General features: G+C 48.6%; 1 protein-coding gene across 1 annotated transcript in view; it reads left to right on the top strand.

The window, feature by feature from the left end:
* LOC137541283 (serine/threonine-protein phosphatase 4 regulatory subunit 1-like) overlaps positions 1-14,956 on the top strand; it is a 72,222-nt gene extending 57,266 nt beyond the window's left edge. Inside the window, exons 17-20 of the mRNA XM_068262521.1 lie at positions 1,631-1,751; positions 4,640-4,774; positions 7,392-7,533; positions 8,411-14,956. Of these exons, the coding sequence (XP_068118622.1) occupies positions 1,631-1,751; positions 4,640-4,774; positions 7,392-7,533; positions 8,411-8,568 (556 nt within the window). The 3' untranslated portion in view covers positions 8,569-14,956. The remainder of the gene's footprint in view (positions 1-1,630; positions 1,752-4,639; positions 4,775-7,391; positions 7,534-8,410) is intronic.
* Positions 14,957-22,950: the final 7,994 nt, after the last annotated feature.

The raw sequence follows: 22,950 nt of genomic DNA, 5'->3' as shown, positions 1-22,950 counted from the left end.
CTCAAGTACCTGGACTCATAGCAGAAGATCCAGGTGGTGGAGGAGGACAACGAGGGACTGATTATCCTGAAGGCGGCTGGAGGAAGCCCCAGGTATGTATAAAACTTTAATTTCATCTGTCTCAGGTTTACTTTGTTACACAGTAGTACTATACTCTACATATGCACTCCCCACAGAGCTGCAGGGAATCCACTGAGAATGCTGTGCACATTGAACACAGAGGTGTTGTCTGTTTACAATCTCCTCATTCCCCTGCAGAGTACCTGCACATCATTCTTACATGTACCCACACTTACATTGCCTAGGGCCTGATAGATGTTCTTTGTTCCGGTTTGTACCTTTTACAAGTACTCTTACCAAGGACTAGTTTTAGTCTAAAGAGAATAAATATATTAGTCTACATATCCTTCTCACTTCAGTTGTCTTGTAAAATTCCTAAGCGTTGGCAGTTAAGAGACGAATTTCACGTTACATACTTTTAATCAACAAAATTGTAATATGCAAATTAGAGGAGTCGGAGTCGTGGAGTCTGAGTCGGTGGAATCCTAAACTGAGGAGTCGGAGTCTGTGGATTTTTGGACCGACTCCACAGCCCTGTGTGATACAGTGTGATATATGTGACTGTGCTGCAATGACATGCTCCCTCCAGGAGGGGCGCTGTGATATATGTGACTGAGCTGCAATTACATGTTCCCTCCATGAGGGGGCGCTGTGATATATGGGACTGAGCTGCAATGACATGTTCCCTTCAGGAGGGGGTGCTGTTGGTGGACAGTAATTACAGTGTGATATATGTAGCTCTATATTCTGGTCTGCAATGGCATGCTTTCTCCAGGTGGGGCACTGTGAAAATGTGTGACATATGTGACTGTTCTGCAATGCCATGTTCCCTCCAGGAGGGGCACTGTGATACAGTTTGACATATGTGACTGTTCTGCAATGCCATGTTCACTCTAGGAGGGGCACTGTGATACAGTGTGACATATGTGACTGTTTTGCAATGACATGCTTCCTCCAGGAGGGGTGCTGTGATACAGTGTTATATACAGTACTGTATGTGACTGTGCTGCAATGCCATGCTTCCTCCAGGAGTTGCTCTGATACAGTGTGATATATGTGACTGTGCTGCAATGCCATGCTTCTCCAGGAGGGGGTGCTGTGATACAGTGTGATATATGTGACTGTTCTGCAATGACATGCTTCCCCCAGGAGGGGGTGCTGTTGGTGGACAGTAATGACAGTGTGATATACTGTATGTAACTCTATATTCTGCTCTACAATGACATGCTCCCTCCAGGAGGAGCGCTGTGATAAAGTGTGATATATGTGACTGAGCTGCAATGCCATGTTCCCTCCAGGAGGGCGTGCTGTGATACAGTTTGACATATGTGACTGTTCTGCAATGCCATGTTCCCTCTAGGAGGTGCACTGTGATACAGTGTGATATATGTGACTGAGCTGCAATGACATGCTTCCTCCAGGAGGGGGTGCTGTTGGTGGTCAGTAATCACACTGTGATACCGTATACTGTATGTAACTCTATATTCTGCTCTGCAATGACATGCTCCCTCCAGGAGGGGGTGCTGTCAGTGGACCGTAATCACAGTGACATGTATGTGACTTGTTACAGGCAGCTGATCCTCATATTAGAGCTGTACAGCCCCAGAGACGTGTACGACTACCTGCGGGTCATCGCTCTGACGCTGTGCTCTGACAAGGTGTCTGAGGTGCGGTGGATCTCATTCAAGCTGGTAAGCTGCCATCATTCAAGTCCGTAGCGTATCCTTGTTTATGCATTTCCCGGTCAATAGTGGTGTATTATTATTTAGTATTTATATAGCGCCGGCATCTTCCGCAGCAATGCACAGAGTATATATTGTCTAGTATAGTTTATAAAGGTTCACAAATAAAGCTATTAAGTAGCATATCAGTTTGGTTCCTCTAATTCACACTCACATTCCCCCCTTTCCATATCCCAGTACTCACAGCTTCACCGGCAGCTCAGCAGTATGCTTGTACAGTGATTGTCAGTAACCTGTCACCTGGAGTGATCTGTAAAGATTGCTCTGACTCTGTGTAGTCAGCCTAACTTGTGTTATGTCAGACAGGCCGTGTCACTCACACAAAGTGTCTGATCCCACAGTCATTTATTATTATTATTATTATTTATTGTATTTATAAAGCGCCAGCAGGGCTGGCCAATAGATAAATGGGTTAACATACAAGGTAGGACATACAGGAAACTCACAACAAAACAAGATCATGCAAATTATTTGATAACAGTACAGTCATAGGTCAAAATAGAGACCCACAAGAGGGGCGATTGACAATAAGATTGCTTGATCAAGCTGGAAACACTAGGGAGGAGGGCCCTGCCAGAGGCTTACAATCTAAAGCATGGGGATGCAGACAATAGATGCATCTGTTGAGAGGGTGTCTAACGGAACGTATTATGGTGCTGGTGTAGGGGGGTATGCGAGCATGAAAAGGTGAGTCTTGACAGCTCGTTTTAAGGTATTAAAGGCTGTCATATTTTAGGGTTCTGTCATTTAAACACATGTGAAATGGGATCCCCCCATTTTGGCACCCAGGGTGTGACTCCAGGTGTCAGAATGTTGGGTAACTAGGAGGACATGAAGGTCACAGAGCCCCCTCCCTGAGCGGCCCCGTACCAGGCCCTGATATTACCCCAACCAGTGCATGCATAGTGCATCTGGAAAGCATTCACAGCACATGACTTTCTCCACATTTTGTTGCAGCCTTATTCCAAAATGGATTCAATGCATTTTTTTCACACAACACCCCATAATGACCACGTGACAAAAAGTTTACGTGAGATTTTGGCAAATTTAAAGGATACCCGAAGTGACATGTGACATCATGAGATAGACATGGGTATGTACAATGCCTAGCACACAAATAACTAGGATGTGTTGCTTTTTTTTTCTTTCTCTGCCTGAAAGAATTAAATATCAGGTATGTAAGTGGCTGACTCAGTCCTGACACAGATAGGAAGTGGCTACAGTGTGACCCTCACTGATAAGAAATTCCAACTATAAAACACTTTCCTAGCAGAAATTGGCTTCTGAGAGCAGGAAAGAGATAAAAAAAGATCAATAGTTCATACATTTTAGCTCTGGCATACTTCAATTAATGTGTCATTGAGCAAAAAACAATAAAACAGTTAAAACTTAAAAAGTAGATTTAAACATAAAATGAAACTGTGGAATATGTTAAAAAGTCATTTTTAGGAGAAGGAAGATAGATACAATTGTTTATTTCATTAGTTTATTTTCGCTTCTGGTGTTCTTTAACCATTTCAGCCGCTCAGACGTGAAGCTCACGTCCGGGCGGCTGCTCTGCTGCGCTCCCCCGCTCCTGTGCGCGATCGCGGGCGCGCCCCTGTGTCCCCCGGTAGCCCTGGGATCAGTGAAAGGGAACATGGTTCCCGATCACCGATCCCTGTTCCCCGCAGAAAAACCGAAGCGCTCACCCGTGAGGCTTCAGTTCTTCTGCCCAGAAGAATTTCCGCATCCCCCTTGTACTTCCGCTTAGCGAGAAGTACAAGGAGGGAAACCAAAAATGAAGGTGGCCATCTTGTGGCCAAATAGAAAACTACATCTACACTTTTTTTACATTACAATTTACTGAAACCGCAACATTAAAAATTTACAGTTTAAGTCCCACACCAAAATATTTCGCAAATAAAAATTTTAATAGAGAAAAAAAAAATAACAATTAAAAAAAAAAAAAAAAAAAAAGACATAAATAGTTACCTAAGGGTCTGAACTTTTTAAATGTGCATTTGAAGGGGGTATACTACAAACATTTTTTAAATTATAAGCTTGTAAATAGTGATGGACGCAAAACGGAAACAATGCACCTTTATTTCCAAATAAAATATTGGCGCCATACATTGCGATAGGGACAAAATTTAAATGGTATAATAACCGAGACATACGGGCAAATACAATACGTGGGTTTTAATTATGGTAGCATGAATTATTTTAAAGCTATAATGGCCGAAAACTGAGAAATAATGAATTTTTTCCATTTTTTTCTTATTAATCCTGTAAAAATGCATTTACAGTAAAGTGGCTCTTAGCAAAATGTACCACCCACAGAAAGCCTAATTAGTGGCGGAAAAAACAAGATATAGATCAATAAATTGTGATAAGTAGTGATAAAGTTATTAGCGAATGAATGGGAGTTGAAAATTGCTCCGATGCATAAGGTGAAAAATCCCCGCGGGCTGAAATGGTTAATAAAAATACAACCTCTGAGAAAGCACATGTACATACAGTAAGTTTTCACAGCCTTTGCCATGAAGCTCAAAATTGAGCACAGATGCATCCTGCTTCCCCTGATCATCCTTGAGATGTTTCTGCAGCTTAATTGGATTCCGTCTGTGGTATCAGAGATCCCCCAACGGTAATCATGGGGTAGCTGAAGATGGGTCCCCCACCTCCAGTAACCCCTATGAGGAGGAGAAGGGGCTGGGCCAATGAAATGCTCCCATTCTTTCTTGTTTGTAGGGAAGTAATACTTAGTAGTATAGTGAATTGTAGTGGAGCTGACATAGAGTGATGATCACATGATGATCACATGACATTGCTGTCTTGTCTCTTCTTCTCTGCAGATTGTCGAAATATTACACAAGTTCTTCTCCAGCGGTGAGACGGAGCTGGGCATAAACTTCATCAATGAGCTGATTGTGCAGTTCCGACACTCCAACAAATGGGTGGGCCGCCAGGCCTTCGCCTTCATTTGCCAGGTACAGTCTGCTGCCACGTGTGTCTGATCTATAGAACTGAAAGGCAGCTGTAATGCACGGTGTGGACGCATCTGCAGTGTGCAAGTCACAGGGGATATGCATGCGGCACAGACTCTGACGGGCGTGCACACAAGGGGTGCGGGGCGTATGCGCTGGTGGGCGTGCATGTGGGGTGGGGGCATGCATGAGGCACGGGCTATGTGACGGGCGTGCACACAAGGGGTGCGGGGCGTATGCGCTGGTGGGCGTGCATGTGGGGTGGGGGCATGCATGAGGCACAGGCTCTGTAATGGGCATGCACACAGGGGGTGAGGTGAGACGCATGGGGTCAGTCTCTGTGGTGGGCGTGCAAATGTGGTGGGGTCACACATGAGGCACGGGCTCTGTGGCGGGCATGCACATGGGGGGTGTGGGGCGCATGCGGTCAAGCTCTGTGGTGGGCGTGCACACGGGGGGGGGGGGGCGCATGCGGTCAGGCTCTGTGGTGGGCGTGCACAAGGGTGGGGGGAGCGGGCGGGCATGCAGCCCGGGCTCTGCGGTGGGTGTGCACACAAGGGGTGGGGAGGGGGGAATTGTTGGTATGGTTTAATGTCTGTACTGTAGCGCTCTCTTCTCAGCTTCAGAAGAGTATCTGGGAAATGTACATTGTTAGCATTGCTGATGTAAATGATAGAGGAGAAGATGTAAATGTCATCCTATATAGTGGCCTGCGCTGGTGTGTGGAGCAGCACATAACTGCAGCAGGGTCTATGCTTCTGTGTAAGCTCAGGACTTGTGACTTGCCCCCTTCTGCTCAGGTATAGGCTGGGGATGTGACCGGCGGAGTTCAGGGCAGAAAGGTCTTCAGCTGCCTCTATTTCTGAGTTACCACTAATCAGTTAAATATTTATTCATTTATTTCTGTACAGAATTTCATTGAAGATTGTAATAGAGGTAAAAGTCTTCTGAGTTCTTCTCATCAGGTCAAAGTAACACAGCTTTTTATATGACCACGATCAGCAATAATTGTAAGATGTAAAGTACATATAAAAAACACATTTCTCCAAGACTTCAATGGCGATGTCATTGTGTAGGTCTGACCCCGCCCATAACCTAATCACATGACAGCACTGTCATATCACTCTGTAGGTCTGACCCTGCCCATAATCTGATCACATGACATCACCATGATGTCACCCTGTAGGTCTGACCTCGCCAATAACCTGGTCACATGACAGCCCAGTGATGTCACTCTGTAGGTCTGACCCCGCCCATAACCTGGTCACATGACAGCACAGTGATGCCACTGTGTATTATTATTATTATTATTATTATTTATTGTATTTATAAAGCGCCAACATATTACGCAGCGCTGCACAATAGATAAATGGGTTAACATACAAGGTAGGACATACAGGAAACTCTGTAGGTCTGTCCATGCCCATAACAGGACTCCACATGGTTCTGTGGGGCAAACAGGACTCCATGTGACTATGCAGGACTCCACTTGGCTCTGTGGGGCATGCAGGACTCCACATGGCTCTGTGGGGCATGCAGGACTCCATGGCATGCATGACTTCATTTAAATCTCTGGGGCATGCAGGACTTCACTTGGATATGTGGGGCATGCAGGACTCCACATGGCTCTGTAGGGCATGCAGGACTCCATGGCATGCAGGACTCCACGTGGCTCTGCGGGGCATGCAGTGCTCCATGTGGCTCTACAGGGTATGCAGGACTTCACGTGGCTCTGTGGGGCGTGCAAGACTCCACGTAGCTCTGCGGGGCATGCAAGACTCCACGTAGCTCTGCGGGGCATGCTGGATTCCACAAGGCTCTGTGGGGCCTGCAGGACTCCACGTGGTTTTTTGGGCATGCTGGACTCCACATGGCTTTGCAGGGCATGCTGGACTCCATGTGGCTCTGCGGGGCAAACTGGATTCCACTAGGCTCTGCGGGGCCTGCAGGACTCCACGTGGTTTTTTGGGCATGCAGGACTCCACATGGCTTTGCAGGGCATGCTGGACTCCATGTGGCTCTGCGGGGCAAACTGGATTCCACTAGGCTCTGCGGGGCCTGCAGGACTCCACGTGGTTTTTTTGGGCATGCAGGACTCCACATGGCTTTGCAGGGCATGCTGGACTCCATGTGGCTCTGCGGGGCAAACTGGATTCCACTAGGCTCTGCGGGGCCTGCAGGACTCCACGGGGCTTTTTATGTCATGCAGGGCTCCACATGGCTCTGCAGGGCATGCAGGACTCCACGAGGCTCTGCGGGTCATGCTGGACTCCACGTGGCTTTTCGGGGCATGCAGGACTTCACGAGCCTCTGCGGGGCATGCAGGACTCCATGTGGCTCTATGGGGCATGCCAGACTCCACGTGGCTCGGCAGGGCATGCAGGACTCCACGTTGGAGGTGGCAAAGGGTCTTTCCCCTGCCACAAGCTGAGGTCCCTGGAGCTCCTGGCCGGATATGATTTGATCCCAGGGACAGATCGGGGGACAGCGAGCAAGTATGACATCACTGACTCTCAGTGGATAATGGCCGGACGCTGTTACAGAGTGTGGTAATCAGTTTGTGGTTGTATAGTAGTGATGGTCTCCCTGCTGATAACAGTTCTGCTTGTTGTGTTTCCAGGCGGTGGTGCAGGAGGAGTGTATGCCTGCTGAACAGTTTGTCACCCACTTACTACCCAGTCTCCTCAGCCTGGCATCCGATCCTGTGCCCAACGTTCGGGTATTACTGGCTAAAGCACTCAAACAGACTCTCCTGGAAAAAGGTACTTTCTTTACGCCCCACCCACTCCTGCCTTTGGCCCCTCCCTCTCTCTTCCCTTCACCTTTACCCCTCCCTCTCTCTTCCCTTCACCTTTGCCACACCCTCTCTCTTCACCTTTGCCCCTCCCTTTCTCTTCATCTTTGCCCCTTCCTGTCTCTTCTCTTCACCTTTGCCCCTCCCTCTCTCTTCCCTTCACCTTTGCTCTCCCTCTCTTCCCTTCACCTTTGCTCCTCCCTCTCTTTTTTTCGCCTTTGCCCCTCCCTCTCTCTTATCTTTACCTTTGCCCCTCTCTCTCTTCCCTTTACCTATGCCCCTCCCTTTCTCTTCCCTTCACCTTTATGACCCTCACTCTCTCTTTCCTTCACCTATGTCCTTCCCTCTCTCTTCCCTTAACCTATGTCCTTCCCTCTCTCTTCCCTTAACCTATGCCCCTCACTCTCTCTTCCCTTCACCTATGCCCCTCACTCTCTCTTCCCTTCACCTATTGCCCTCCCTCTCTCTTCCCCTAACCTATGCCCCTCCCTCTCTTTTCCCATCACCTATGCCCCTCACTCTCTCTTCCCTTCACCTATGCCCCTCACTCTCTCTTCCCTTCACCTATGCCCCTCACTCTCTCTTCCCTTCACCTATGCCCCTCACTCTCTCTTCCCTTCACCTATGCCCCTCACTCTCTCTTCCCTTCACCTATGCCCCTCCCTCTTTATTCCCTTCACCTATGCCCCTCCCTCTCTCTTTCCTTCACCATTGCCCCTCCCTCTCTCTTCCCTTCACCTTTTCCTTTGTATTTGGCCATGCCGCATACAATTTGTATGATGTTTGCATGCAAGCTGGGATTATGAGCGTGTCACTTGACCTCTGACATGATGTGTTTCTTGCAGCCTACTTCACTAGTCTGGGGAATCCACACTTGGAGGCTGTAGAGAAGACGGTACAGGCCATGCAGCTGGACAGAGACCAGGATGTCCGCTTCTTCTCTGCCACAGAACCAAAGCGAGCCCTGAGCAGCAGCACCTCTCTGGAGCAATCTGTAGACTGAGCCACTGCCCTCTCCATAGCACTGGATCCGTGTACAGCAGTCCCCTCTGAGTTCCTGTACATATCAGTCTCCTCCCCCTTGTAGCCAGCCAGTAACCTGTGCATGCGGCTCAGCATACAGAAGTCCCCTCTGACTTCCTGTACTTATCAGTCTCCTCCCCCTTGTAGCCAGGCAGTGGCATGCGACTCGACATACAGCAGTCCCCTCTGACTTCCTGTACATATTAGTCTCCTCCCCTTGTAGCCAGCCAGTAACCTGTGGCATGTGGCACAGCATACAGCAGTCCCCTCTGACTTCCTGTACATATCAGACTCCTCCCCCTTGTAGCCAGCCAGTAACCTGTTGCATGTGGCTCAGCATACAGCAGTCCCCTCTGACTTCCTGTACATATCAGTCTCCTCCCCCTTGTAGCCAGCCAGTAACCTGTGGCATGTGAGTCAGCATACAGCAATCCCCTCTGACTTCCTGTACTCTCTCTTGTAGCCCGCCAGTAACCTGTGGCATGCGGCACAGCATACAGCAGTCCCCTCTGACTTCCTGTACATAGTCTCCTCCACCTTGTAGCCCACCAGTAACCTGTGCCATGTGGCTCAACATACAGCAGTCCCCTCTGACTTCCTGTACATATCGGTCTCCTCCCCCTCGTAGCCCACCAGTAACCCTGTGGTATGTGGCACAGCAGTCCCCTCTGGCTTCCAGTATATATTGGTCTCCTCCCTTTTGTAGCCAGCCAGTAACCTGTGGCATGCGGCACAGCATACAGCAGTCCCCTCTGACTTCCTGTACATATCATTCTCCTCCTCCGTGTAGCCCGCCAGTAACCTGTGGCATGTGGCTCAGCATACAGCAGTCCCCTCTGACTTCCTGTATATATCAGTCTCCTCCCCCTTGTAGCCCACCAGTAACCTGTGGCATGTGGCAGAGAAGTCCCCTCTGACTTCCTGTATATATCAGTCTCCTCCCCCTTGTAGCCAGCCCATAACCTGTAGCATGTGGCTCAGCATACAGCAGTCCCCTCTGACTTCCTGTACATATTAGTTTCCTCCGCCTTGTAGCCAGCCAGTAACCGGTGGCCTGCGGCTCAGCATACATCAATCCCCTCTGATTTCCTGTACATATCAGTCTCCTCCTCCTTGTAGCCAGACAGTAACCTGTGGCATGCAGCACAGCATACAGCAATCCCTTCTGACTTCCTGTACATAAGTCTCCTCCTCCTTGTAGCCAGCCAGTGGCATGTGGCACAGCATACCGCAGTCCCCTCTGACTTCCTGTACATATCAGTCTCCTCCCCCTTGTAGCCAGCCAGTAAAATGTAGAATTCAGCCACTTATGATAGAAATACATTAAGGTTAAGGCAGAATTCTAGCTGAAGCTGATCTGTGCTGGACGGAGCAGGGCAGGATTCCACTGCTAAGTGAGGAACTAGAAGCCTCTAGAACATGCGGTTCCCCGAATCCTCGCTACCTACACATAGCGAATGACCACAGCGGAAATGCCAGAAAGGAAGGGGTAAAGGAGAGGTGCCTGAACCCGAGGGGGATCTGGTGTTATGTGAAGGATGATGTCACACCTGTACCTATCAGGAAGGATGATGTTATAGCTGTACCTATCAGCAAGGATGATGCCATACCTGTAATCTTATCGAAGGATGATGTCGTAGCTGTTCCTGTGAACATCCATGTAGACAAGTCACCATGGCGATATTAAGGAAATTACGTGGCACACATCCTGTCCTGCACCATGCATGATGCAGTTTTGGGCGGAGTTCTGCTACTAGTAATGCATGCAGCGCAGTAATGTCTACGGACACGCCCATAACCTTCATTTCCCGCTCCCATCTCCCCGGGCCTCTGCCTAGAGGAGGGGCCAGTGTTCCGTGTTTGTGTATATACCTGTATAACGTTGTACACTATCTACTTCTGTAATATGTTTTTGAATATATTTTATATATTTTTTTAACTAAAAAAAGAAAAAAAAAGAAAAACTGAGGTAACTATAGGGGGAGGGAAGTGGGATTTAGGACATTTTGTGAAACTCTTAAGGAAAGAGATATTTTAATTCTGGGTTTTGGAACTCGGTCCGCCTGCTCTAAGCCTGCATTCCACACCATTGGTCAGTTGTTTTTTGTAACTTGTAACCACAGGGAGAAGGCAGAGCTCTGAGTAATGTAAGGGCGGGACTGAACTATGGGCATGCGGCCCAAAACACAGAAGAAATACATTATACATGTACTACTGTCACTGATTCTGTGCAGCCAGTCTTGTGAGCCAGACAGCCTAGCCACACAGAAGAGGCAGGAGATATAGCTCTGTGCTCTGCATGAGCAAAGCTCCTCCCACAGCTTTCTGATTGGACAGCTTATGACCTCATCATTTTGCTCTGCTCTCTCATAATGAAACTTCCACTATTGGATGGTAGAACAATATGCTGATTGGCTCATAGCGTCCCCCGCCCCTTTCCTGTTTGTGTCTGCAGCTGTGCAAGGACTACATGAAGCTGACAACAAGACAGAATCAGATACTTTAAAGCCCCTCCCAGAAAAAAAAGTATTTCATTTTTTTATAGTTTGATATAAGGGGTCAGAAGTATTGGGTGTTATTGCTGCCCTGTGTCCCATCTGTAAGAATTTACATCACTTCCTGTACAGACAGGAACTTCCTGTACATACAGGAAGCTGGGAATCTCCCTGAGATTATTATTTGTTTTATTAGAAATTAACATTAACTTTTATATAAAATAATTTAATACTGATTATTGAATACATGAAATGGTTACATGGTTAAATTGTTATACAGTATATGCTCAGAGTTCATCTTAAATACATTGTGAATGACTCAGAAGCCATTTCAGTCTTATAGATTTATGTTTTGCATAGCCGTTGTGACAGCGATCGTCTCCTCTTTTGTGTCGTTGCTGTTTTCTGTAGTATTAGAATTTTTCTACTGAGACATTCCATGGATATAATGTGAGATGTGATGTTTGGCAGTTCCTCCCTCCTCCTGTAGGGGGCTTGCTGCTGCCGAGCAGAGAAGCCGGTTCAGGTCTCACACATTATTAATGACCACGCTTCATAGGGGGTTTGTGAGATGCAAATTTATTCAGCTTAGAATTGGACCAAAAACAGCAGCCGCTTATTATTATAATTGGTCCAATGCCAGACTGTATACATTTGCATAAGAGTAACATGGAAATTTGCATAATTTTGAAATTGTTATCTATTCATTAACGTCTCTAGTGAAGGCTTACGCCACTCATGCGACTGTTTAATGTCATTTTCACTTCAATAAAATGATCACATCTATGCAAAATCACATTAAAAATAACGATCGATTCTTGGTGATCGTTTCTTATAAGTGTAGTTGGAGATTTGGATATGTGGGATGTGAGAAAATTATATTATATAACATGCATTCATGTTTATGGTTTAGGAAGGAGTCCTTAAATGCAGCATACTGTAAGTCACGCTGTGGCATGCAGCCTATAGGATGACTAGGAAGCAGTGACCGTATAGAGAGTGCAACCTATAGGATGAGTAGGAAGCAGTGACTGTGCAGAGCGTGCAGCCTATAGGATGAATAGGCAGCTGTGACTGTGCAGTGCAGGCGTCCTATAGGATGACTAGGAAGCAGTTACCATACCAAGCGTGCAGCCTATAGGATGACTAGGAAGCGGTGATCGTACCAACCGTGCAGCCTATAGGATGACTAGGAAGCGGTGATCGTACCAAGCGTGCAGCCTATAGGATGACTAGGAAGCAGTGACTGTGCAGAGCATGCAGCCTATAGGAGGACTAGGAAGCAGTGACTGTACAGAGCGTGCAGCCTATAGGATGACTAGGAAGCAGTGATTGTGCAGAGCGTGCAGCCTATAGGAGGAATAGGAAGCAGTGACTGTACAGAGCATGCAGCCTATAGGTTGACTAGGAAGCCTTGATTGTGCAGAGCGTGCAGCCTATAGGTTGACTAGGAAGCAGTGACTGTGCAGAGCGTGCAGCCAATAGGATGACTAGGAAACAGTGACTGCACCAAGCATGCAGCCTATAGGATGACTAGGAAGCAGAGACTGTACAGAGCATGCAGCCTATAGGATGACTAGGAAGCAGTGACTGCAGAGCTCGCAGCCTATAGGATGACTAGGAAGCCTTGATTGTGCAGAGCGTGCAGCCTATAGGTTGACTAGGAAGCAGTGACCGTACCAAGTGTGAAGACTAAAGGATGACTAGGAAGCAGAAACTGTGCAGAGCGTGCAGCCTATAGGAAGACTAGGAAGCAGTGACTGTGTGGAGTGTGCAGCCTATAAGATGAGTAGGAAGCAGTGACCGTACAGAGTGTACAGCCTATAGGATGACTAGGAAGCAGTGACTGTACAGAATGTGCAGCCTATAGGATGACTAGGAAGCAGTGACTGTACCAAGCGTGCAGACTATAGGATGACTAGGAATCGGTGACCGTGCAGAGCGTGCAGCCTATAGGATGACTAGGAGGCAGTGACTATACCAAATGTGCAGCCTATAGGATGACTAGGAAGCAGTGATCGTACCAAGTGTGCAGCCTATAGGATGACTAGGAAGCAGTGACTGTGCATAGCGTGCAGCTTATAGGATGACTTGGAAGCAGTGACTGTGCAGAGCGTGCAGCCAATAGGATGACTAGGAAGCAGTGACTGTGCAGAGCGTGCAGCCTATAGGATTACTGTTATGTAACCTGCATGTTGGTAATATTGTAGATAATATGGCTGATGTGGGAAGGTCTGCTATACATATAATGTTATGCTTAAGACTAGGAATGACTAGGAAGCAGTGACCATACCAAGTGTGCAGCCTATAGGATGACTAGAAAGCAGTGACTGTGCAGAGCGTGCAGCCTATAGGATGACTAGGAAGCAGTGACCGTACCAAGCATGCAGCCTATAGGATGACTAGGAAGCAGTGACTGTACCAAGCATGCAGCCTATACGATGACTAGGAAGCAGTTACCATACCAAGCGTGCAGCCTATAGGATGACTAGGAAGCGGTGATCGTACCAAGCGTGCAGCCTATAGGATGACTAGGATGCAGTAGCTGTGAAGAGCGTTCAGCCAATAGAATCAGTAGGAAGCAGTGACTATACAGAGCGTGCAGCCTATAGGATTACTGTTATGTAACCTGCATGTTGGTAATATTGTAGAGAATATCGCTGATGTGGGAAAGTCTGCTATAGATATGTTATGCTGAAGACTCTTCCTAATTTGCTCCATACTGGAGGTGGAAGTTGAAGCTTACAAATCATTCATCATTTAACAGCTGCTGGTTAAATGTCTCAATACTCTATGATTTGTTAGTCCCGCCTTCTGCTTCCTGTTTACGATATGTTAGCTAATTAGGAGAATCATTGCTACTGAAAACCGAAGCAAGGCCTAATTTCCCTGAGTGAGAGAGAACCGATCCAATCCCAGCTACCCGTCTCCTGCTGCTGATGTCACAGTTTCCAAGAGCAACAAAGACAGCTTCTCTCAGTCACTTTGCTGGGCGGAGCCTCTCGTTAGTCGGTTTAATGCATTTCCCTGATATTTCCGCTCAGAGTGTACCGTAGACGACGTGGCAGTGTGGAATGGTGGCCTGTGGACTCTCCTGTGTGAAATGTTTTGCTGTGAATCAAGAAACTTAGGATTTTATCTCATTTTTGATTTTTTTTTTTTACTTTGATATTTGTATTTTTATGGAGGGGGGTATTTGTCATTTCCTGTAAATAGTGGGCAGATATGGCGGCAGCTACCTTTCTGGTGCGGCACAATTCGTAACGGTTCAGCTCTATGCACTGCACTTTGTATCGTCTACAATCACCTCTGTTATCGGTACCGGATGATCATCTACAGTCAGGCAGACCGACCAGTCGCATTCTTCTGTCCAGAGCTCAGGTGTTCCGTGATGCTAATCATTCAGACTCGGAATTGGCGAAATGCAGATTGACAGTGCATACTATCAAAGACATTTCCAGCCTTCATACAATTTGCATGCGAGTTGTGAATGATAATTATCTCGTTGGCTGATCTGTAGATCAGACTCCATGCACAGTATAAAAGATGGAAGAATCTGATTGGCTGCCAGAGTAACCACTGATGATTGAGGCCCACTGGCCTCTATTAACTTTAACTCTCTTGTGGCCTTCCACCTGTTGAGAAGTCCCACCATGTCCCTCAGATGGAATCCCACAGGAAATGTATATAATCTGCACTTATAACTCCCTCTCCCTTTGGCAATGGACTGTTCCAGCAGCTGTAGCGGCTGCACCCCCTTGTGATTGACACTTTGGGTGGTCTGCACCCCACTTTGGCAGCCGTGTATCATACACAGTGTTGTGAAAACCAGTTTGTATTAATCTTAATAAAGTTAGATTTCTATTTACAAAATACTTGTGGTCATTTTGTCTGGACTTGTTTGGATGTGAATGATGTGTATGACAATGGCAGTGACTGTATAGAGAGTGCGTGCTGCTGTCCCAGGACTCCTCCCCTGAGTAATGATGAGTATGATAGTGGCAGCTGTACAGAGAGTGCGTGCTGCAGTCCCAGGGCTCCTCCTCTGTGGAATGATGAGTATGATAATGGCAGTGACTGTACAGAGTGCGTGCTGCGGTCCCAGGGCTCCCCCCCCTGTAGAACGATGAGTATGATAATGGCAGTGACTGTACAGAGAGTGCGTGCTGCAGTCCCAGGGCTCCTCCCCTGTGGAATGATGAGTATGATAATGGCAGTGACTGTACAGAGAGTGCGTGCTGCAGTCCCAGGGCTCCTCCTCTGTGGAATGATGAGTATGATAATGGCGGCTGTACAGAGAGTGCGTGCTGCAGTCCCAGGGCTCCTCCCCTGTGGAATGATGAGTATGATAATGGCAGTGACTGTACAGAGAGTGCGTGCTGCAGTCCCAGGGCTCCTCCTCTGTGGAGTGATGAGTATGATAATGGCAGTGACTGTACATACAGTGCGTGCTGCAGTCCCAGGGCTCCTCCTCTGTGGAATGATGAGTATGATAATGGCAGTGACTGTACATACAGTGCGTGCTGCAGTCCCAGGGCTCCTCCTCTGTGGAATGATGAGTATGATAATGGCGGCTGTACAGAGAGTGCGTGCTGCAGTCCCAGGGCTCCTCCTCTGTGGAATGATGAGTATGATAATGGCAGTGACTGTACAGAGAGTGCGTGCTGCAGTCCCAGGGCTCCTCCTCTGTGGAATGATGAGTATGATAATGGCAGTGACTGTACAGAGAGTGCGTGCTGCGGTCCCATGGCTCCTCCCCTGTGGAATGATGTATATGATAATGGCGGCTGTACGGAGAGAGAGTGTGTGCTGCAGTCCCTGGGCTCCTCCTCTGTGGAATGATGAGTATGATAATGGCAGTGACTGTACAGAGAGTGCATGCTGCGGTCCCATGGCTCCTCCCCTGTGGAATGATGAGTATGATAATGGCAGTGACTGTACAGAGTGCGTGCTGCGGTCCTATGGCTCCTCCCCTGTGGAATGATGAGTATTATAATGGCGGCTGTACAGAGAGAGTGCGTGCTGCGGTCCCTGGGCTTCTCCTTTGTGGAATGATAAGTATGATAATGGCAGCTGTACAGAGAGTGTGTGCTGCAGTCCCAGGGCTCCTCCTCTGTGGAATGATGAGTATGATAATGGCAGTGACTGTACAGAGAGTATGTGCTGCAGTCCCATGGCTCCTCCCCTGTGGAATGATGAGCATGATAATGGCAGTGACTGTACAGAGAGTGCGTGCTGTGGTCCCAGGGCTCCTCCCCTGTGGAATGATGAGTATGATAATGGCAGTGACTGTACAGAGAGTGCGTGCTGCGGTCCCAGGGCTCCTCCTCTGTGGAATGAGTATGATAATGGCGGCTGTACAGAGAGTGCGTGCTGCAGTCCCATGGCTCCTCCCCTGTAGAATGATGAGTATGATAATGGCAGTGACTGTACAGAGAGTGCGTGCTGCAGTCCCAGGGCTCCTCCTCTGTGGAATGATGAGTATGATAATGGCAGTGACTGTACAGAGAGTGCGTGCTGCAGTCCCAGGGCTCCTCCTCTGTGGAATGATGAGTATGATAATGGCAGTGACTGTACAGAGAGTGCGTGCTGCAGTCCCAGGGCTCCTCCCCTGTGGAATGATGAGTATGATAATGGCAGTGACTGTACAGAGAGTGCGGGCTGCAGTCCCAGGGCTCCTCCTCTGTGGAATGATGAGTATGATAATGGCAGTGACTGTACATACAGTGCGTGCTGCAGTCCCAGGGCTCCTCCTCTGTGGAATGATGAGTATGATAATGGCGGCTGTACAGAGAGTGCGTGCTGCAGTCCCAGGGCTCCTCCTCTGTGGAATGATGAGTATGATAATGGCAGTGACTGTACAGAGAGTGCGTGCTGCAGTCCCAGGGCTCCTCCTCTGTGGAATGATGAGTATGATAATGGCAGTGACTGTACAGAGAGTGCGTGCTGCGGTCCCATGGCTCCTCCCCGTGGAATGATGTATATGATAATGGCGGCTGTACGGAGAGAGAGTGTGTGCTGCAGTCCCTGGGCTCCTCCTCTGTGGAATGATGAGTATGATAATGGCAGTGACTGTACAGAGTGCATGCTGCGGTCCCATGGCTCCTCCCCTGTGGAATGATGAGTATGATAATGGCAGTGACTGTACAGAGTGCGTGCTGCGGTCCCATGGCTCCTCCCCTGTGGAATGATAAGTATTATAATGGCGGCTGTACAGAGAGAGTGCGTGCTGCGGTCCCTGGGCTCCTCCTCTGTGGAATGATGAGTATGATAATGGCGGCTGTACAGAGAGTGTGTGCTGCAGTCCCAGGGCTCCTCCTCTGTGGAATGATGAGTATGATAATGGCAGTGACTGTACAGAGAGTATGTGTTGCAGTCCCATGGCTCCTCCCCTGTGGAATGATGAGCATGATAATGGCAGTGACTGTACAGAGAGTGCGTGCTGCGGTCCCAGGGCTCCTCCCCTGTGGAATGATGAGTATGATAATGGCAGTGACTGTACAGAGAGTGCGTGCTGCGGTCCCAGGGCTCCTCCTCTGTGGAATGAGTATGATAATGGCGGCTGTACAGAGAGTGCGTGCTGCAGTCCCAGGGCTCCTCCTCTGTGGAATGATGAGTATGATAATGGCAGTGACTGTACAGAGAGTGCGTGCTGCAGTCCCAGGGCTCCTCCTCTGTGGAATGATGAGTATGATAATGGCAGTGACTGTACAGAGAGTGCGTGCTGCAGTCCCAGGGCTCCTCCTCTGTGGAATGATGAGTATGATAATGGCAGTGACTACAGAGAGTGCGTGCTGCAGTCCCAGGGCTCCTCCTCTGTGGAATGATGAGTATGATAATGGCAGTGACTGTACAGAGAGTGCGTGCTGCAGTCCCAGGGCTCCTCCCCTGTGGAATGATGAGTATGATAATGGCGGCTGTACAGAGAGTGCATGCTGCAGTCCCTGGGCTCCTCCCCTGTGGAATGATGAGTATGATAATGGCAGTGACTGTACAGAGAGTGCATGCTGCGGTCCCAGGGCTCCACCCCTGTGGAATGATGAGTATGATAATGGCAGTGACTGTACAGAGAGTGCATGCTGCAGTCCCAGGGCTCCTCCTCTGGAATGATGAGTATGATAATGGCAGTGACTGTACAGAGAGTGCATGCTGCAGTCCCAGGGCTCCTCCTCTGTGGAATGATGAGTATGCTAATGGCGGCTGTACAGAGAGTGCATGCTGCGGTCCCTGGGCTCCTCCCCTGTGGAATGATGAGTATGATAATGGCAGTGACTGTACAGAGAGTGCATGCTGCTGTCCCAGGGCTCCTCCCCTGTGGAATGATGTGTATGATAATGGCGGTTGTACAGAGAGAGTGTGTGCTGCGGTCCCAGGGCTCCTCCCCTGTGGAATGATGTGTATGATAATGACGGACTGTACAGAGAGTGCGTGCTGCGGTCCCTGGGCTCCTCCTCTGTGGAATGATGAGTATGATAATGGCGGCTGTACAGAGAGTGCGTGCTGCTGTCCCAGGGCTCCTCCCCTGTGGAATTGATGAGTATGATAATGGCGGCTGTACAGAGAGTGCATGCTGCGGTCCCTGGGCTCCTCCCCTGTGGAATGATGAGTATGATAGTGGCAGCTGTACAGAGAGTGCATGCTGCGGTCCCTGGGCTCCTCCCCTGTGGAATGATGAGTATGATAATGGCAGTGACTGTACATAGAGTGCGTGCTGCGGTCCCTGGGCTCCTCCCCTGTGGAATGATGAGTATGATAATGGCAGTGACTGTACAGAGAGTGCGTGCTGCTGTCCCAGGGATCCTCCCCTGTGGAATGATGTGTATGATAATGGCGGCTGTACAGAGAGAGTGTGTGCTGCGGTCCCAGGGCTCCTCCCCTGTGGAATGATGTGTATGATAATGACAGGGACTGTACAGAGAGTGCGTGCTGCAGTCCCAGGGCTCCTCCTCTGTGGAATGAGTATGATAATGGCAGTGACTGTACAGAGAGTGCGTGCTGCAGTCCCAGGGCTCCTCCCCTGTGGAATGATGAGTATGATAGTGGCAGCTGTACAGAGAGTGCATGCTGCAGTCCCAGGGCTCCTCCCCTGTGGAATGATGAGTATGATAGTGGCAGCTGTACAGAGAGTGCATGCTGCAGTCCCTGGGCTCCTCCCCTGTGGAATGATGAGTATGATAATGGCAGTGTCTGTACAGAGAGTGCATGCTGCGGTCCCAGGGCTCCACCCCTGTGGAATGATGAGTAAGATAGTGGCAGCTGTACAGAGAGTGCATGCAGCAGTCCCAGGACTCCTCCCCTGAGGAATGAGGTGTATGATAGTGGCAGCTGTATAGAGAGTGCATGCTGCAGTCACAGGGCTCCTCCTCTGTGGAATGATGAGTATGATAATGGCAGTTACTGTACAGAGAGTGCGTGCTGCAGTCCCAGGGCTCCTCCCCTGTGGAATGATGTGTATGATAATGGCGGCTGTACAGAGAGTGCAGGCAGGAGTCCCAGGACTCCTCCCCTGAGGAATGATGTGTATGATAATGACAGGGACTGTACAGAGAGTGCGTGATGCAGTCCCAGTTCTCCTCCCCTGTGGAATGATTAGTATGATAATTTATTTATTTTATTTATTTATTTATTGTATTTATAAAGCGCCAACATATTACGCAACATAATGGCAGTGACTGTACAGGGAGTGCGTGCTGCGGTCCTAGGGCTCCTCCCCTGTGGAATGATGAGTATGATAATGGCAGTGACTGTACAGGGAGTGCGTGCTGCGGCCCCAGGGCTCCTCCCCTGTGGAATGATGAGTATGATAATGGCGGCTGTACAGAGACTGCATGATATGGTGTTCCTAGGACTCCTCCCTGAGGAATGATGTGGATGATAATTGCAGTGACCAGGGCTGTGGAGTCAGTACAAAAATCCACCAACTCCTCAGGTTAGGATTCCTCCGACTCCTCTAATTTGCACATTACAATTTTGTTGATTGAAAGTATGTAACATGAAATGCATCTCTTAACTGCCAACGCTTAGGAATTTAAAAATACAACTGAAGTGAGAGGGATATGGAGGTTGCCATATTTATTCCCTTTTAAAAAATACCAGTTACCTGTCTAGCCTTCTTCTGCCTCTAATACTTTTAAGTCATAGACTAAAACTAGTCCTTGGTAAGAGTACTTGTAGAAAGGAACAAAGAACATCTATCAGACCCTAGGCAATGTGACTGTGGGTACATGTAAGAGTGATGTGCAGGTACTCTGCAGGAGGATGAGGTGATTCTTCCTCTATTACACATTCTTCATATACAATCTGAACCAGGTTTATGGGTGATAGACAACATCTCTGTGTTCATTGTGCACAACATTCTCAGTGGATTCCCTGCAGCTCTGTGGGGAGTGCATATGTATAGTACTACTGTGTAATGAGACAGATGAAATTAAAGTTTATACATACCTGGGGCTTCCTCCAGCCCCCTTCAGGCTAATCAGTCCCTTACTGTCCTCCTCCGCCACCTGGATCTTCTGCTATGGGTCCAGGTACTTGAGCCAGTCGGGCCTAGTGCGCATGCACACACTCTGCCTCTGGGAGCGTACTACACCTGCGCAGCACTATATCGCAGATGCAGAATGCTTCTGGCTGTGGGAGCGGCATGCGGCCGGACTGCGCTGACTGGCTGAATTACCGGGACTCATAGCAGAAGATCCATGTGGCGAGGAGGACAGTGACTGGATCAGCCTGCAGGGGGCTGGAGGAAGCCCCAGGTATGTATACAACTTTTTTTTCATCCGTCTCAGGTACCCTTTAATTTGTAGTCACCAAACTAAATTTTAACAACATATCAAATTATTTGATTTCATGAGCAAAGAGAGTGCATACATTTGCATAAACCAGCATCAACGCAGAATTTATTCCATCTCATTGACTATTTCTATTAGTGACACAGCTACACATCAGGCTTTATTCTTACAGCATAGAGGTTATTGAGATGTTATTTAGTACATATATAAAAGATTCCTGTGCACACATCATATATACTGTACAGTCACAATCAGGTATGTATATCTGACTTTAAAAATACAGGGACTGCTTTATTGAAGCAGCACAAGTAAGTATTTTTTTAATGGTTTATTTCATTTATTATATATAAATTATTTATGATGACTATTATCTGAGAAATAGAACATTTTATTATTTTCTATTTTAATTACAGTTTAAATTCATTAGGAGTAGGAGTCGGTGCATTTTCTCCCGACTTCGACTCCAGGTACCCAAAAATTGCCCCGACTCCTTGACTCCGACTCCACAGCCCTGGCAGCGACTGAGTGGCAGCTCAGCTGTACAGAGAGTGCATGCTGCGGTCCCTGGGCTCCTCCCCTGTGGAATGATGAGTATGATAATGGCAGTGACTGTACAGAGAGTGCGTGCTGCTGTCCCTGGGCTCCTCCCCTGTGGAATGATGAGTATGATAATGGCAGTGACTGTACAGAGAGTGCGTGCTGCGGTCCCAGGGCTCCTCCCCTGTGGAATGATGTGTATGATAATGACAGGGACTGTACAGAGAGTGCGTGCTGCGGTCCCAGGGCTCCTCCCCTGTGGAATGATGTGTATGATAATGACAGGGACTGTACAGAGAGTGCGTGCTGCGGTCCCTGGGCTCCTCCTCTGTGGAATGATGAGTATGATAATGGCGGCTGTACAGAGAGTGTGTGCTGCAGTCCCAGGGCTCCTCCTCTGTGGAATGATGAGTATGATAATGGCAGTGACTGTACAGAGAGTGCTTGCTGCTGTCCCAGGGCTCCTCCCCTGTGGAATTGATGAGTATGATAATGGCCGCTGTACAGAGAGTGCATGCTGCGGTCCCTGGGCTCCTCCCCTGTGGAATGATGAGTATGATAATGGCAGTGACTGTACAGAGAGTGCGTGCTGCTATCCCAGGGATCCTCCCCTGTGGAATGATGTGTATGATAATGGCGGCTGTACAGAGAGAGTGCGTGCTGCGGTCCCAGGGCTCCTCCCCTGTGGAATGATGTGTATGATAGTGGCAGCTGTACAGAGAGTGCATGCAGCAGTCCCAGGACTCCTCCCCTGAGGAATGATGTGTATGATAGTGGCAGCTGTACAGAGAGTGCGTGCTGCAGTCCCAGGGCTCCTCCCCTGTGGAATGATGAGTATGATAATGGCGGCTGCACAGAGAGTGCGTGCTTCGGTCCCAGGGCTCCTCCCCTGTGGAATGATGAGTATGATAATGGCGGCTGTACAGAGTGTTTGTGCTGCAGTCCCAGGGCTCCTCCTCTGTGGAATGATGAGCATGATAATGGCAGTGACTGTACAGAGTGCGTGCTGCGGTCCCAGGGCTCCTCCCCTGTGGAATGATGAGTATGATAATGGCAGTGACTGTACAGAGTGCGTACTGCGGTCCCAGGGCTCCTCCCCTGTGGAATGATGAGTATGATAATGGCAGTGACTGTACAGAGAGTGCGTGCTGCGGTGCCAGGGCTCCTCCTCTGTGGAATGATGAGTATGATAATGGCGGCTGTACAGAGAGTGCGTGCAGCAGTCCCATGGCTCCTCTCCTGTAGAATGATGTGTATGATAATGGCAGTGACTGTATAGAGAGTGCATGCTGCGATCCCATGGCTACTCCCCTGTGGAATGATGAGTATGATAATGGCAGTGACTGTACAGAGAGTGCGTGGTTCGGTCCCAGGGCTCCTCCTCTGTGGAATGATGAGTATGATAATGGCAGTGAATGTACAGAGAGTGCATGCTGCGGTCCCAGGGCTCCTCCCCTGTGGAATGATGAGTATGATAATGGCGGCTGTACAAAGAGTGCGTGCTGCGGTCCCTGGGCTCCTCCTCTGTGGAATGATGAGTAT

Source organism: Hyperolius riggenbachi, chromosome 12, assembly GCF_040937935.1.
Source record: "Hyperolius riggenbachi isolate aHypRig1 chromosome 12, aHypRig1.pri, whole genome shotgun sequence".
In the NCBI taxonomy this organism is placed as follows: domain Eukaryota; kingdom Metazoa; phylum Chordata; class Amphibia; order Anura; family Hyperoliidae; genus Hyperolius; species Hyperolius riggenbachi.
The sequence above is the reverse complement of the archived record's forward strand: the minus strand, read 5'-3'. Positions and strand labels throughout refer to the sequence as shown.